Source organism: Odocoileus virginianus, chromosome 17, assembly GCF_023699985.2.
Source record: "Odocoileus virginianus isolate 20LAN1187 ecotype Illinois chromosome 17, Ovbor_1.2, whole genome shotgun sequence".
NCBI classification, from domain to species: domain Eukaryota; kingdom Metazoa; phylum Chordata; class Mammalia; order Artiodactyla; family Cervidae; genus Odocoileus; species Odocoileus virginianus.
In genome coordinates this window covers 40,960,485-40,976,490 of record NC_069690.1, presented here as the reverse complement: position 1 = coordinate 40,976,490, position 16,006 = coordinate 40,960,485, and the positions used below count along the sequence as shown (strand labels likewise).

The window sequence follows — 16,006 nt, the reverse complement described above, 5'->3', positions numbered from 1 at the left end:
AACTGGTGGACTGTCCCATCCCTCTATCCTCAAGCATCCTGCCTCCCTCCTTTGGGCCCCAGGCCCGGATGGGGTGGGAGAACAGATTGGCAGGTGACAAGCAGCCCCAGACATTTAACAATGTCTGTCTCACCCCGCCATCGCCAGCCCACACTGCCCAAACCAATGACCAGACCAAATCACAGGAGACACAGAACTTCAAGCAAAGCTTTAATTGCAGTCACTGGGACAAAGTAAGGAGGCCCCCGTCAGCAAGGGGCTGCGGGAAGCAGACAGAGAAATGCAACAGCTCTTGGGTGGTGGCCCAGACGGGCTCTCGGGGCGCGGCAGTAGCATGCTGGGAGCTGGAGGCAATGGCTGCCCCTGGGCCCTGGAGGCTGGGCTGTTGCAGGTGGAAAGGGGCCTCAGTGGGTGGAGCGGTGGACCTGCTCGCGGGAGGAGACCACCTTGCCGTCCTGGACTTCCTCCATAATGGTCCGCACCTGGCGGGTGGTCACCGTGCCTGCAGGCGGAGGGGGAAGGATACACACAGAACCTCAGGCTGAGGCCCTCCCTGAGCCCCCCACACAGAAGGGGCCTCAGCCTCTCCCCACCCGCCCTGGGCAGGACGGGGCAGGCTCTTACCTTCCCGGCTGGGCTGTGAGACCAGGGAGGAGGAATACTGGGTGGACAGGCTGCAGGAAGAGGGGGAGCTGTCAGCCCAGGGGTGCCGGTGGGGAGTCCAGCCCCCTGGGAGCAGGAGCAGCTGGGGAGGCTGAGGGGAAAGAGGTCCCAGGAAACCGGAGAGAAATCACAGCGGGGAGTACGCAGAAGAGAATGGCAACCATGGGGTCAGAGGGACAGGCCCAGTGGGCAGGAATAAAGAAAGCGGATACCCCAACAGGAGGCCCAGAGGCACTGTGCTGCCAACCAGGGATTTACAAGGAGAAGCTGAGCGAGTGTTTTTTTTTCCATATCCTGAAGGGCCCAACAAATAAACTTCATTGAAAGAGGAGAGACTGTGGTTAGACTACAGATGGACTTGGCCATGGTCACAGAGCAAAACGCTGGAATGAGTGTCTGAGCATGGAGACTCCAGGATATCCATGGCCCCTTTACACCAGGGCCTGAGCACCCTCCCAACTCCAAACCAGAGCGCCACCCATCCTGGACAATGGGATCACCATCCATACAGTCACTGGAACCAGAAACCCAGGGTCATTGTTACCCGTTTCTTCATGCACTTACTCAAACATTTATTGAGTTCCGCCTACAAGCCACGCTCACCCCCGTGTTCAGGCATCCAGCCCTGCTGTTTTTAGCTGTAACACATCCTCTGAGTGCACCACCTCCCCTCCCCTGTCCTCCACCTGCCTTATAGCAGGTCTTCTTCCCTGGTGACTCAGACGGTAAAGAATCTGCCTGCAACGCAGGAAACCTGGGTTCGATCCCTGGGTCGGGAAGATGCCCTAGAGGAGGGCATGGCCACCCACTCCAGGATTTTTGCCTGGAGAATTCCATGGCCAGAGGAGCCTGGAGGGCTATAGTCCATGGAGTCACAAAGAGTCTGGACCTGACTGAGTGACTAACACTTTCCCTGGCCTTACTCCCTGCTCCAGTTTTCTGACAGGTCTCCCTGACCCCACCCTGTCCCCTCAGACACATTTCTCTCTCTGTAGCCAAAGTGACTGTTCTAAGAAGTCTTGACAACCATACTTCTCTCTACACAAAAGCGCCCTGTTGGCTCCCCAGAGCCTATACCATCTAGTGGGACCCCAGCCAGTGTTCTCTGCTTCGTCTCCCGCAAGCCTCCACACCTCCTCCTGCCTCAGCTGGCCCTATCCCTCCTGGGTGAAGCCACTCCAGCCCACTGAGCAGGTGCGGGGTGCCCTCCACTCACTGGGCGTCCTCGCCCTCCAGCAGGCGGCGGTAGGTAGTGATCTCCTGCTCCAGCCGGGTCTTCACGTCCAGCAGCACTTGGTACTCGTGGTTCTGCCGCTCCATGTCACAGCGGAGCTCGCTCAGCTGAGCCTCGATGCTGCTGATGAGCCCCTGCAGCTGGGTCAGCTGGGCTCCATAGCGTGCCTCGGTCTCCACCAGGCTGCCCTCCAGCGACGCTTTCTGGGGGTCGAGGTGTAGGTGACTGGGGAAACCAAGCTGGGGCCCTTCCCCACGACGGAGCCTCCAGAAGTGGGTCCCCAGGTGGTGCAGGCCTGTGGGTGCTGCCAGCATGGCAGAGCGGGCAGGGAGCCTCTGGTTCTCCCAGCGGGGGTCCAGGAGGCGGGGCCCACCCTGGAGCAGTGGGCACAGGGCAGGGAGGGGACGGCGGCCCTACCATGCTGAGCTGGGACTGAAGCTCAATCTCCAGGTTCTGGACCGTGCGGCGCAGCTCTGTGATCTCCGTGCGGCTGCTCTGCAGGGCCTCGGTGTTGGTGGCCACCTCGCGGTTCAGCTCCTCCGTCTGGAAGGCAGGATGGGCCCCTGGGGCTTGAGGAGGCTGGCAGAGGTGAGGCAGAGGGCAGGGGCCACCCCCAAGCCCTGACCTCCCAGACCCGCCCTTCCCTGGCCCTAGAGGGCCTCAGGCTCGCTGGTACACACTGGCGCTTGCAGGATTCATCTTGTCCTGCGGTCCTCTGCTGCTTCCTTACTGGGTTGCAGGCGCACGTAAGGGCAGGCCCTGGCCTTTGCTCTGGGTGTTGTTCTTACTGGGGGCATAGGAGTCTGCATCCAAATACACACCTACCTACGAATTCCCAGGCTGGGGGTTGGGTGGGGGTTGTCTGGTGGGGTCGGGAGATCTGGCTCTGCTCCCCTGGCCCCCGTAAAGGGCTATGTGAGCTTGAGGCCTCTCTGAGCCTCATAGTCTCCCCCTGAACGTGATGGTTTGGTCCCAACTGGCTTCCAAAGGTCCTTCCAGCTGGGAATCCACATCTGCAAGTTTTCCAGGCAGTACCCAGCACAAAGCACTGCGCACACCCGTGTGCACACCTGCTCACGCAGGCCGCCCACCTTGCTGAAGAACCAGTCCTCGGCATCCTTGCGGTTCTTCTCCGCCATCTTCTCATACTGGTCGCGCATCTCGTTCAGGATGCGGCTCAGGTCCACGCCGGGGGCGGCGTCCATCTCCACGTTGACGTCCCCGCCCACCTGGCCTCGCAGGGCATTCATCTCCTGGGCAGAGAGGGATAGAGGAGCTCACTCAGGGCCATCCTGGGGAGAGTGCCTGGGGCTGCCTTCTCATTCTGGGAGAGATGATCACAGAGGACAGACACAGACAGGCCAACAGCTCCTCACCCTGAAGGTGGAGATGGATGTGGTCATGTCTCAAACGCGCATGGCTGTGGATGTCAACAATCTCCCCCAACACACACTTGGAGGGTGGACTTCACCCAGTCCCAGTGGGTGCTGGGGCAGGAGAGAAGGCAGCTCCTGGTTACGCTGGGGGATGAGCCAGGACAACCTCACTCGCTGCCCTGACCCCTCACTTCGGGCCCCTATCACCAGCCACGCAGCACAAGCACAGGAAAGCAGCCCCTTGCTGCTACTGGGGAAGTCAGGCCTCACTAGGAAATGTGAATCTGCTCAGGGATGCATCCCCAAAACCAGCCTCAAAATCAAGCAGAACCACTTGATGAACTCCTGCCGTTCGGGCATTAGGCTCTCTCAGCTCAGGCCACCCCAGAGGTCTGGTGAGAAGGAAGCCACAAGGCTCATCAGTCCCCCTGCAGGGTCTTGGATCCCTACACTTGGGTTAAGCCTTGGGGTCCCTAGAAGGTGGGAGAAGTGTCAGAATGGTGGCGTCAGAGCTGGTGCAGACATGGCTCAGGCAGACTGGAGGGAAGACCCACCCCCGTGCAGCCTTGGATAAATTCCTTAACCTCTCTGAGCCTCAGTCCCCTCGCTGGCAAAGGGAGGAACTGGCTCCTTTCTCGCAGTGATGCTGTCCATATCAGCTGAGATAATTGCTGTGAATCACTTGGAATGCGCTGGGCAGATGTTCCCTGTTGTTATGACTATCACTATTACAATTAATCATAATAATTAGCCGGTGTGTTCTTAGACCGATTGGCCCATTAGATAGTTAACTGCCACCACATAGCAGCCTGTGCCTCGAGCAATAGGGAAGTATCTTTCCAGAGAGAGGACCCTCCAGGCTTCAACCAGGGCCCTCTGAGGGTCTCCCAGGGTCAGAGCCAGGAACACATCAGAGACAGGAATTGGACGGAGAGCGTGGTCTTGGCCCAGGAAGATGTGGGGAGCCCAGCCTTGCCTGTTCCCAGCCAAGTCTCTCCTCCATCCCTGAGCCGGCCTCACCTCCTCATGGTTCTTCCGGAGGTAGGCCAGCTCCTCCTTGAGGTTCTCAATCTGCATCTCCAGGTCGGCTCTGGCCAGGGTCAACTCATCCAGCACCCTGCGTAGGCCGTTGATGTCAGCCTCCACGCTCATGCGCAGATTCAGTTCCGTCTCATACCTGCAACGAGGGGAAGCATGAGGCATGGAGTGCCCCGAGGACACCCTCATACACACGGAGAGCTCTGTGGGGTGCAGAGCTAGACCGCACCAGACCCCTGAGCCACCTGGGAAGCCCCGACTCACTTGGTGCGGAAATCATCAGCTGCCAGGTGGGCATTATCGATCTGCAGCACCAAGTTGGCGTTGTCAATGGTGGCCGCCACGATCTGGGGAACATGGTGGGGCTGGTGAGCAAGCACCCTTGGCAGCCCTGGGAAGGCCTCGCAACACCCCTCTGACAACCCTTTGGATAGTGAGCTGGAGTGAGGGAGGTGAGGGCCCCTGTGGTCTCCTCACAAGGAGACAGGGCATGATACCCAGGTATGGATACCATGATGCCAGTAGAAAGACCCATATGCAACCCTCTCACACCATGGGAGTCACTGCCAAGCTGCCTGGATCTCACTGCATCTTCCCCAACTAAACTCACCTCTGGGCTCAGTTGCCACCTCCTCCAGGAAGCCCTCTTCCATTCCCTGTCTGAGTCCTTGCTCCCCATCATTCCTCCCCTCGGCCCATCTCTCTCACATGGTACTTCTCACAAGTGCAGTTTTTTCCATGACTTTTTTATGTGTATTTTTCTTCTCTTCCACTGGTCTCTGTGCTCCAGAGGAACATGGCCTGGTCTCACGTGTGTCTCATTCTGTTTGGAATCCCCAGACCTGGGCACAGTGCCTGGCCCAGAGTCAGCCCCCAGGAAACATTAATTTAATTAAACAATTAATGAAATGGTTATTAAAGCTATGATGGGTCCCACATCAAACCTTAGGCCAAGGTTTTCTTTTCCCACAGGGTCATCGGGAGGTTCAAACGACCACAGGGAAAGGGAGAGGCTCCGGAAGGAGCAGTGGGTTCATTATTATTACTGCCGCTGTCATTATTGTTGTGAGAAACACCTGAGAGGCTCCCTTCAAGGGCCGTGGGGAAGGGGGAGGGCGAGGCCTGCACGCTGCCTGGAGGAAGCAGAGAGGAAGTCTTGGCAGATGAGCTGGGTAGACTTTGGAGTTTTTTTTTAAGACTGAGGGTTGACGTGTACAAGCTCTAAGAGGGGGCAGCCCCAGGAAACTCAGCCTGGACCTCAGAGCCCACTCGAGGCCCTAAGTTCTGTAAAGACTCTCTGGGTCAGGCTCCGTTTCCAGACTGAACCCAAGAGCCAGTTTGAACTGGCCCCAGGGCCTCAGTGGGCCCATCTGCAGCCTGCAGACCTGCCCCACCTCCCACCTCCCGGTCTGGAGGCTGATGGGGCCCAGCGAGGCGGTGGTGGTGAAAACCGCCGAGGGGCAGTGACTCAGCGGCCTGGTGCGCGGCGCGCTGGGGTCTGGCGGTGAGGAGCTGGCTGACCCCAGAGCTCGGGAACACTGACTCACCAGGGCTCCCCTGGGTTCCCCGCTGCCCAGACCAAGGCCGGTATCTGACCTGGCACTCCCATCGGTGCGGCTTCCAGGGGGCAACTGCAGGAGTTCCCTTCCTGGCCTGGGTCCCTGGCAGGAGCAGGCAAAGCCCCTCACAGGGCCACAGGCCTGGTTCTCCACCAGGAAACAGAGCGGGCTGAGCCCAGGCCAGCCAGCCCCCAGCCTAGCTCTCCCCAAGCCTGGCTCTTAAACCTCTTTGACCTCTCTCCTGCCTCTGGAAACTGCAGCCCTTTAGGTCCTTCCAGCGAGAAGGTTTGTGCAAAAGACCCAGGTGCGACATTTACAGAATGCCAAGGTCATGAGTTCAGAGAGATCAGATCACAGTGTGTGTGCTGCCTCTTCCATCAGACTAAGTTAGAGAAATTTCTCTCCTTGAGAGCTTCCAGTCTTAGTAGGAAGACACAGCTCCTTTTCTCAGGGACCGCCCCGCCCCGCTCCGAGAACTCTGCAAGGAGAGACAGCATCTGCCCTTAGGGAACCCCGGCATGAACATCGTGGAAGGAATGAGGAAGACCCACAACGAAAACAGCTGGGAGAATATGTCAAACTCAGTGAAATCACCACAATGAACACAGTATAGACTGAATCTCAAAGTACAGAAAGGACCCCAAGATCTGAGGACAAAAGGCAAGTGCCATCCATCCAGGAGGACTGCCTGGAGGAGGTGAGGCAGGTAGCAGGGAAGCAAACTCAGAGGGGAATGGAATAGTGAGAAGGAGACTTCCAGCCTCATCTCCCAGCAACCACACCAAACTCGTTCCCACTTCTATGCCTTTGTCCACACTGATCTCTATACCTGGAATGTCTTCTGCTGCCCTCAAGGTTTTGAAGACTTCCCTGACCATGCCTCCATCACCCACACCAAATACCCTCCCCCAGGAAGAAGGAACTCCAAACAGCCTCCCTTCGTGGGATGCCCTCCAGGCCTGGGGACCAGATCTGGGTTCCAGGGCAAGTGAGAGGATGAGTGAACGAATGGATGAATGATGGAAACCTAGGCTGGAGGAGACATGTTGGCAAAGGTCCAAAGTTAGGATACATGAGTCGGAAGTAGATACTGAGGACAGAGGGCAGGGAGTGCCCACCTTGCTCCGAAGCTCCTCGATGGTCTTGAAGTAGTGGCTGTAGTCTCGGGTGGGCCCGGGTCCCTGCTTCTTGTACCAGTCGTGGATCTTCACCTCCAGGTCAGCATTGGCCTCCTCCAGGGCGCGCACCTTGTCCAGGTAGGAGGCCAGGCGGTCGTTGAGGTTCTGCATGGTCTCCTTCTCACTGCCTCCCAGCAAGTTGTCAGCCATGCCAAAGCTGGAGCCGAAGCCCCCGCCCAGGTTGCAGGTGTAGCCCCCACCATAGCTGCCCCCCAAGCCCATGGAGAAGCGGGACGAGGACATGGACATATTGCCGGAGCTGCCGACTCCCAGGAGGCTGGGGGCCCGGCAAGCACCCCCAACACGGATGGAAGACATCCGAGAGAAACCCCCGCTGGGGATACACAGGCCCTTGACAGAGCCGGAGGTGGAAAACTGGCGGATGCTGCTGGTGGTGGCGGCCATGACGTCCACAGGTCAAGCGCAGGGTCTGGTCTGGACAGAGACCCCGGGCAGCCCTTTATAACCAGGCTAACGGGGGGCTGGTCCCCTGGCCCTTGAAGTTGGAGCCAAAACCCCAGCTGTGTAATTTGCTTCTGTACAAGCCGCCTAGGGCCTGGGGCTCAAGCTGGACACCCTGAGTGCGTCCCCAGGCCCCCTCCCCTGCCCAAGCCTGGCCTGGGCACGATGGCCTCTTAGCCGCCATTGTCTATTAGAAACAAAGGTGGTGTTGGAGCCGCAGCCCTGGGGGTAGGGTGATCCTGCATCCTCAACCGCAATTAGGCGGCTGAGCTCATTCTTGGGGGAGTCCGGAGAACCCAACCCTGGGAGCCAGAAAGGGCCTGGGACAAGGCTCCACAGGCCCGGAGCCTAGGGCTGCTCTGGCCCCCCACCCAGCATTCTTGGATTCCAGGGAGAGGGTGGAGAGATCCAGGGGGACACCCTCCCCCACTCCTTACAGGGGGAGCGAGTCAGCCTCTGACCTAGGGGAGCCCCCAGCTCTCCTGGGATTACTTCCAGCCTATGCGGGAGACCCAGTTCCTGGCCAGGGGTTGCCCTATCTGAGAGGAACAGTCACAGCTGCTGACCTGAGGGAACCCTGGATCCAAGCCTTTTAGGAAGTCAGTTCACTGCCTCGGTTGCCTCATTTGCAAAATGGGGTAACTCCTGCCTCCCAGGGTCTCTGCCGGAATGAGTCAATCGGGGGCCGAGGAAGAGAGGGAATCCGAGAGTTGGTTAGGGTGACCGCCCCTGCTCACCCTACCAGTACCTACGGAGACGCCCCCCAAGGGCCCCCAGAGGAGGTGCTGAGCGTAGGAAAGGCAGGACCTGCCAGGCAGCCGCACCCTGGGGAAGGGCGGCCCCTGCAAGGAAGAAACACAAGCCCACATCCTAGCGACTGGCACCCGCCCGCTCCCAGCCTGGAGATTAACGGCCTAATCTCGGCGGTGCTAATGATTTAGGCGCTGCCAGGACCCTGGCGTCTGTGTCTGCACGGGGCCTGTCTGAATGAGAAGCTTCCAGGGGTGGAGGGAGGCACGTGGGTGGCCTGGGCTCTGGGCCCACACACATGGGGACAGGGAGGGAGTCCGGGTTTCATGCAGATCAGAGCTGGTATGCTGAGGTCAGACTGCTGGAAGGACTTCCTGCCTAGAAAGTGGGTGGCCTCGCACGCAAGGGTGTCTCCTTGTTGTAGAGTGGGGACTGCACGGGCTACCGAGAGGGGACAACCAGAGTTTATTCTGCTCCCACCTCAACTGTAAAGTCTGAAGGTTCCTGGGAGTAGGGAGCAGGGTCTCAAGGTCAAGATTAGAGGGCAAGGTCAGAACACCAGGGCTCTTCCACAATACCTGGGAGGACTTCCTGCTACTCCAGGACAGTCTGGGGGAGGGAACAAACAGAACCTGGGGTCACCTGAGTGGCTCAGAGGCCCCCCTTTCACCAGCCACTCACCCCCACAGAGAAAGAGCTTCCCCTCCTCGCTGGAGCCACCCTCCAGGAACCACCCCCAACCCCCGCACCAGCAGCTGACTGCCCTCCTCTGTCCAGACAGGCCTCCCTCAGTTCAAAGAAGTGAATATGAAGCAGAGCCAGAAGCCTGGAGAGGGGGCCAGGCCACAAGGCACCCACCACCCACGCCCTGCCTCTCCAGAGCCTGCATCCCACCTCCAAAGTACCCAGACGTCCGTCTTGAAGCCCAGTTTGAAGGGACAGTTTCCTAAACTCGTCTCGAAAATCACCAAGCCCCACCATCACCCCGTTACTCTACCCTTTCCCCTGCTGACATCAGGCTGTGCGCCAAGGGCAGGGCCTAGGTTTCCCCACAACAGTGACTCCCAGGCCCTGTGCCTATGGCCTTTGGAGACTCTGCCACCTCTGGAGCCCCCCTCCACTTCTGTGCCCACCTCAGCCCAGAAAGGCCTCACTTGCAGAAGGACAGGCCCACCTCAGCCCCTCTCCCCAGGTGGAGGGGCGGAGACAGACCCCAGGAGGCCTCCCTGGCTCTCTGGAGAGTGTGGCCATCCTTGGAAGGCCTAAGAAGACCCAGACATGCTTCCTTCACAGCCCCAGACAGCCCTTGCCGGATCTCCCCAACGACGCCGTGAGGAAGCCAAGGCCCAGGGTTTCTGAGCAGCCAGCAGGCAGTAGGCAGGGCAGCCGGGCCTGAAGCCAGGGCCCGAGCAGTGCCCACTCTCTGTGCCAGGGAAGGAAGGGAGGTCTGGCAGGAGCCGAGGTCCTCTCGGCCGAGACTCCTGCCCAGGCCTGTCCTCCACCCCCAGCAGGGAGAGGCCTCTGGCAGCCGGAGGGGCAGTGCCAGGCCCACACTCCCTGCAGCTGTCAGCAGCTTGGCCCAGAGGAGGAAGAGGTCGGGAAAAGGAGGAGGCAATCCAGCCCCAGAGGCCACTGGGAGTCCAGCACAGCAGGGAGGGGACAGGAGGAAGAGACCCCGGGGAGACAGCTGAATCCCCCCAGGGTCCCCACGCCAGCCCCGGGCTTGACCAAACCTACAGGCCCTGGGTCTCCTCTCCAGAGGTTGCTGAAGAGCCAGTGCGTTCTCAGCATGAGTAGAACAGGCCTGTCTCAGACTTGAACAGGACTAGGGTATGCAGGGAGGGCCCCTGGGACTACACCCACCCTATGGTGTTGATGGCAGGTGCAAGGTGATCTGGGGGCCCCATATGCAGTTGATGCTCAACAGATGCATATCAGGACTTCACTGATGGTCCAGTGGTCCACCTGCCAACGCTCGATCCCTGGTCTGGGAACTAAGATCCTACATTGTTGCCGTTGTTCAGTTGCTAAGTTGTATCCAACTCTATGCCATGGGGCAACGAAGCCAGCACGACACAACCACTGAGGTCGAGCTCTAGAGCCTGTGCTCTGCAACAAGAGAAGCCACCGCAATGAGAAGCCCACGGACCGTAACTAGGGAGTAGTTACCCACTCGCCACAACCAGAGAAAACCTGAGCGCGGCAATGAAGACCCAGCACAGACAAAAATAAATTTTAAAAATACATATATTTTTATTAAAAAATAGATGCATGTTGATGTTGACAAACATCTTGCCACATCAGCCCAACTGACCTTGGCTCCTGCAGGCCCCCAAGCATTAACTGTCACCCTCCAAGGGCAGTGCCCACCCCACCCAGAACCCAGGACACAGCAGGTATGCAGCAGGTGCTCTCTAAGTGTTCGTTGTTAGGAACGAGGACCCTGGACCATGACTAGGGTGGAGGACAGGGACCCAGGAAGGGACTATTAGGGCTATCTACCCTCCCTCCAAGGAAAGAATCCATATCAGGTGATGTTGGGGAAGTGAGAGGCCCAGGATCGGGGGACTGGGCTCCCAACTGGGACCTTGGCTTGACTGATGAAGAGAACACCCCAAAACCTTGAGGGTTCTCAAAGACCTTGACCCTACCCCCAGAGCCTGGCCACCAGGGCCTGTCAGCTTGTTTCCTCACAGACACTGAGCCCCTCTCAGCTGCAGGGACCTCGCCCAGGATGGGCTACAGAGGGTCACCAAGGACGCCCTACCCCTCACCTCACCCCGAGCACCCCCACCCCTGGCCAGGAAGGGCACCCTCGCCCGCTGTGCTTGCCCGCAGGTGGAATCCTCTTCTCCTAGTCTGTTTCCTCAGCCTCTCTCCTGAGGCCCCAGGGCCGCCCTGCCCAGATCCACCCACTAATGATTTGTGTCTGGCTCTAAAGAAGGCCCCACCCTCTTCCTCCCCAGCAGCCATGGGAGATGCGAACAATCTGGGCCCTCAGGAGGCATCCAATTAGGAGAGTCAGAGGCAGGGGGTTCCTCCAGTGCCCCCACACACACCAGGGGCTCCCAGGGGCTCCCTTCCCCCATGATTGGTTTCCAGGAAACATGCTCCCAGGGTGGACCCAAGTTGGGACTCAGCCACCCGGGATACCACGCCTGTCCAGGCAAAGCCACATCAGCTGTCCAGGGCCCCGTCCCAGCAAGGGCCCAGAGGCCTCAGCACCCAGAGCAGGAGGAGAGGGCAAGAGAGGCCCCGAACCAGCGGGAATGGATGGGGAGGAGGTCCAGGAAGGGGAGCCAGAGGGGGGCACGGGAGGGAAAGGACCAGCTTCTCCCCTCTGCCCCCCCTTTCCCTCCCCATCCACCCCTCCCCTCGTTGGCCTGAGGTAGCTAGGGGGGAGGATGAGAAGGCAGCAGGTCGGGGGGTCCCCTTTCAAGCCTGGGGCTCATCCCCTCCCCGCTTTGTCCTGAAGGCTGAAAGGGACCTGAGGGCCTGCAGGAACCAACTCAAAAACCCCCAAGGGGCTCCAGACTGCTCATCCTCAAGACCCCAGCCTCCCAGGCCCCCGGGCCCTGCCCCACCTGCCCACTTGACTCTCCATGCCCTGTGAGGCTGGTTGCTCCTGGATTAATTCACCCTCACTGGTCCCTGCTCTTCAACACTCTCAAGTGATTTCCTCCAGGGTATGTGTGGCCCAGGTTCCCAGAGAAAGGGGCTTCATCTCCCCCATCAGAGTGGACGCTTCCTAGGGTAAGCATTCTGTCTCCCCACTCCGACTGGGAGCTCACTCGGGGTGGGCGCTGTGTCCCCCGCCGTGTGATGCTCTGAGCTTGGTGAGTCTCCTTCCTCGCACCTAACACCACCGGCAGGAAGGGGGTCTCTCGGGTCTTTGATCACCTGTACTACGTGCATCCTCAGTCGCTCAATCATATCCGACTCTTTGCAACCCCATAACTACAGCCCACCAGGCTCCTCTGTTCATGGGATTCTCCAAGCAAGATTACTGGAGTGGGTTGCCCTTTCCTCCTCCCCACCTCCAGGGGTTCTTCCCAACCCAGGGATCAAACCCACGTCTCCTGCCTCTAGTTCCTTGGCAGGCAGATCCTTTACGACTGCGCCCCCTCTGATCACCCAGCCCACCACAAGACGATCCACATGCCTGACCAACAAGAAAGGGAGGAGCACACCTGTGCAGAGGCCTGGGCCCCACGGAATACTCCGTCCCATACGAGTGGGACAGGCTCCTCCCCATTAAAACCTGCCCCAAGCCAGCAGCTTCACAGCCCCCTGGTCCTGCCTCTGCCCCAAAACCCAGGCCCTGGGCTTGTTGTTCAACATTTCAGGTGTGATTCACTTTCTCCAGTAAGGTTCTGTTTGGGAGGAATCGCAGCCCCTAATCTTCTCAACTCCCACGATTACTATTCCGCCCGTTATGGAAAGAGCTCGCTCGGGAGGCCAACTCCAAGAGCCTGGATCGATGCAGACTCTGCTGTGGACAAGTCACAACCCTTCTCTGAGCCTCATCTGCAAAATAAGGCTACTTGGTTTCCATGACAAACTCTTCATGAGGCTGACATGAGACAGCAGCTGGCCTCAGGCCTTGTGCACACTCGGGATTTGGAAGGATCAGCGACTCCCAAGCTGGCTGGGTGAAGGCTCCCAGGGTGAGAGGTAACCTTTCCCTCTGCTAGGCAGATGTCCCTGTCCTAACCTCCAGAACTGTGTACCTTATATGGCAAAAGAGACTTTGCAGGTGTGATTAAGTTAAGGAATTTGCATTCCTTAACTGGAATTTTCTGGATTTTCTGGTTGAGCCCAATATAAAAATGTGCATGAGTGCTAAGTCACTTCAGTCGTGTCCAACTCTTTACGATCCCATGGACCATAGCCCGCCAGGCCCCTCTGTCCCTGGGATTTCCCAGGCAAGAATACCAGAGTGGGTTACCATTTCCTACTTCAGGGGGTCTTCCCTGACTCAGGGATCGAACCCGTGTGTCTTACATCTCCTGCATTGGCAGCCGGGTTCTTTACCACTAGCACCTCCTGGGAAGAGTCCCTAAATAGGGATGGGGGCGGGGAGAAAGCTCAGAGTCAGAGAAGATAATGTGACAACAGAAGCGGAGGTCAGAGTGAAGAAGCCATGAGTGAAGGAATGTAAGCAGACTCTAGAAGCAGAAAAGGCAAGGAACAGTCCTCCCTCAGTGCCTCCAGAAGGGGTTCAGCCCTGCTGACAGCTTGATTTAACCTTGCAAGATGCACTTCAGACCTCAGACTTCCAGAATTGTAAGATAATGTGAGTGTTGCTTTAAGCCTCTCAGTTCAGTTCAGTCCCTCAGCCATGTCCGACTTCGCAACCCCATGAATCGCAGCACGCCAGGCCTCCCTGTCCATCACCAACTCCTGGAGTTTACTCAAACTCAGGTCCATCGAGTCGGTGATGTCATCCAGCCATCTCATCCTCTGTCGTCCCCTTCTCCTCCTGCCCCCAATCCCTCCCAGCATTAGGGTCTTTTCCAATGAGTCAACTTTTCGCATGAGGTGGCCAAAGTACTGGAGTTTCAGCTTCAACATCAGTCCTTCCAATGAACACCCAGGACTGATTTGCTTTAGGATGGACTGGTTGGATCTCCTTGCACTCCAAGGGACTCTCAAGAGTCTTCTCCAACACCACAGTTCAAAAGCATCAATTTTTTGGTGCTCAGCTTTCTTCACAGTCCAACTCTCACATCCACACATGACCACTGGAAAAACCATAGCCTTGACTAGATGGACCTTTGTTGGCAAAGTAATGTCTCTGCTTTTAAAAATATGCTATCTAGGTTTGTCATAACTTTCCTTCCAAGAAGTAAACGTCTTTTAATTTCATGGCTGCAGTCATCATCTACAGTGATTTTGGAGCCCAAAAAAACAAAGTCTGACACTGTTTCCACTGTTTCCTCATCTATTTCCCATGAAGTGATGGGACAAAATGCCATGATCTTCGTTTTCTGAATGTTGAGCTTTAAGCCAACTTTTTCACTTTCCTCTTTCACTTTCATCAAGAGGCTTTTTAGTTCCTCTTCACTTTCTGCAATAAGGATAGTGTCATCTGCATATCTGAGGTTATTGATATTTCTCCTGGCTATCTTGATTCCAGTTTGTGCTTCTTCCAGTGTTAGCATTTCTCATTATGTACTCTGTATATAAGTTAAATAAGCAGGGTGACAATATACAGCCTTGACGTACTCCTTTTCCTATTTGGAACCAATCTGCTGTTCCATGTCCAGTTCTAACTGTTGCTTCCTGACCTGCATACAGGTTTCTCAAGAGGCAGGTCAGGTGGTCTGGTATTCCCATCTCTTTCAGAATTTTCCACAGTCTATTGTGATCCACACAGTCAAAGGCTTTGGCGTAGTCAATAAAGTAGAAATAGATGTTTTTCTGGAACTCTCTTGCTTTTTCAATGATCCAGCGGATGTTGGCAATTTGATCTCTGGTTCCTCTGCCTTGTCTAAAACCAGCTTGAACATCTGGAAGTGCACAGTTCACATATTGTTTAAGCCCCTAAAGTTGTCATCTGGCACGTCTCTGACAGGGGAAGGCTCAGCTGGGCCACCAATGACGTGCCAAATGACAACTTTAGAGAGAAGGAAATGGCAACCCACTTCAGTACTCTTGCCTGGAAAGTCCCACGGACGGAGGAGCCTGGTAGGCTACAGTCCATGGGGTTGCAAAGAGTCGGACATGACTGAGCGACTTTACTTTCACTTTGTGGCCCAGAAGTTGAGAATCTGCCTGCCAATGCAGGAGACACAGGATCGATCCCTGATCCAGGAGGATTCTACATGTCACAGGGCAACTAAGCTCATGCGCCAGAACCACTGAAGCCCAAGCACCCTAGAGCCCATGTTTTGCAACAAGAGAAGCCACCACAATGAGATGCCCATGCACCACAACGAAAGGAAGCCCCCACTCGCCACAACTAGAGAAAGCCCGGCAACCAAGACCAGTGCAGCTGAATATAAAATAAATAAATAATCATTTAAAAAATAAAGCTGTAGTATGGCAAAAAAAAACACTACAATGTTGTAAAGTAATTAGCTCCCAATTAAAATAAATTAATTTACAAAAATAAAATAAAATTAAAAAGTAGCAAAAAAATAAAATAAAACTGTAATTTTGTCCAACAACAATAGGAAACTAATACACTCCCCCTCACCTATTCTAGCACCAGAATGCTAGCCGCTGTCACTCATGTTAGAATCATTAATATTTGGAGGTAGATCTGCTCCCCTTCTAGAATTATAATCCTTTACAGCCAAATGAGGGCTTCCCCAAGAGCTCAGCAGTAAAAGAATCTGCCTGCAATGCAGGAGACACAGAAGACTCGAATTTGATCCCTGAGTGGAGAAGATCCCCTGAGAAGAGCATGGCAACCCACTCCAGTATTCCTGCCTGGAGAATCCCATGGACGGAGGAGCCTGGAGGGCTACCGTCGCAAAGAGTCAGACACAACTGAAGCGACTGAGCATGCACGCACAGCCAAAAGACGGCTTTCTGTTCATCTCTGAACCCACTCTAAGGTCTAACTTGGCACTTTATGCACAGGAAGTGCCCAATCGATGCTGGCTTGCTGGATGCAGACAGCAAGTACCCGATGCTGGGCTCTTCCTCGGCACCCATTCATTGCATCCATGGTGGGGCCGTCCCTGGGCAGGGTGCCAAGAACTCAGCACTGAGTCAGCTCAGCCCTGCCCTTAATGA

General features: G+C 56.6%; 1 protein-coding gene across 3 annotated transcripts; it reads right to left on the bottom strand.

Moving 5' to 3' along the window:
* Positions 1-308: 308 nt before the first annotated feature.
* LOC110133790 (keratin, type I cytoskeletal 42) lies at positions 309-7,297 on the bottom strand. 3 transcript variants are annotated; one of them, XM_070479510.1, is made up of 8 exons: positions 6,989-7,297; positions 4,576-4,658; positions 4,294-4,450; positions 2,989-3,150; positions 2,315-2,440; positions 1,880-2,100; positions 984-998; positions 309-510 (listed from the first exon to the last, which is right to left on the bottom strand). In XM_070479510.1, exons 1-8 carry the CDS (start codon positions 7,295-7,297, stop codon positions 405-407), a joined length of 1,179 nt encoding a protein of 392 aa, XP_070335611.1. In that variant the 3' UTR covers positions 309-404. The 3 variants fall into 3 exon arrangements, with proteins under 3 accessions (XP_070335611.1, XP_070335609.1, XP_070335610.1); XM_070479508.1 differs by lacking the exon at positions 984-998 and adding an exon at positions 625-692 and having other exon boundaries at positions 309-502; XM_070479509.1 differs by lacking the exon at positions 984-998 and adding an exon at positions 625-674 and having other exon boundaries at positions 309-502.
* Between the last annotated feature and the right edge of the window lie 8,709 nt (positions 7,298-16,006).

What these genes read in the sequence shown, in the direction of transcription:
- LOC110133790 (XM_070479508.1), bottom strand. Translation starts at nt 7,297, where the DNA reads ATGTCCATGTCCTCGTCCCGCTTCTCCATGGGCTTGGGGGGCAGCTAT. An exon ending in CTGGAGGGCGAGGACGCCCA is followed by an intron (nt 693 to 1,879) that starts GTGAGTGGAGGG and finishes CTGGGCTGACAG; the next exon opens with CTCCCCCTCTTCCTGCAGCC. An exon ending in CTCACAGCCCAGCCGGGAAG is followed by an intron (nt 503 to 624) that starts GTAAGAGCCTGC and finishes CTCCGCCTGCAG; the next exon opens with GCACGGTGACCACCCGCCAG.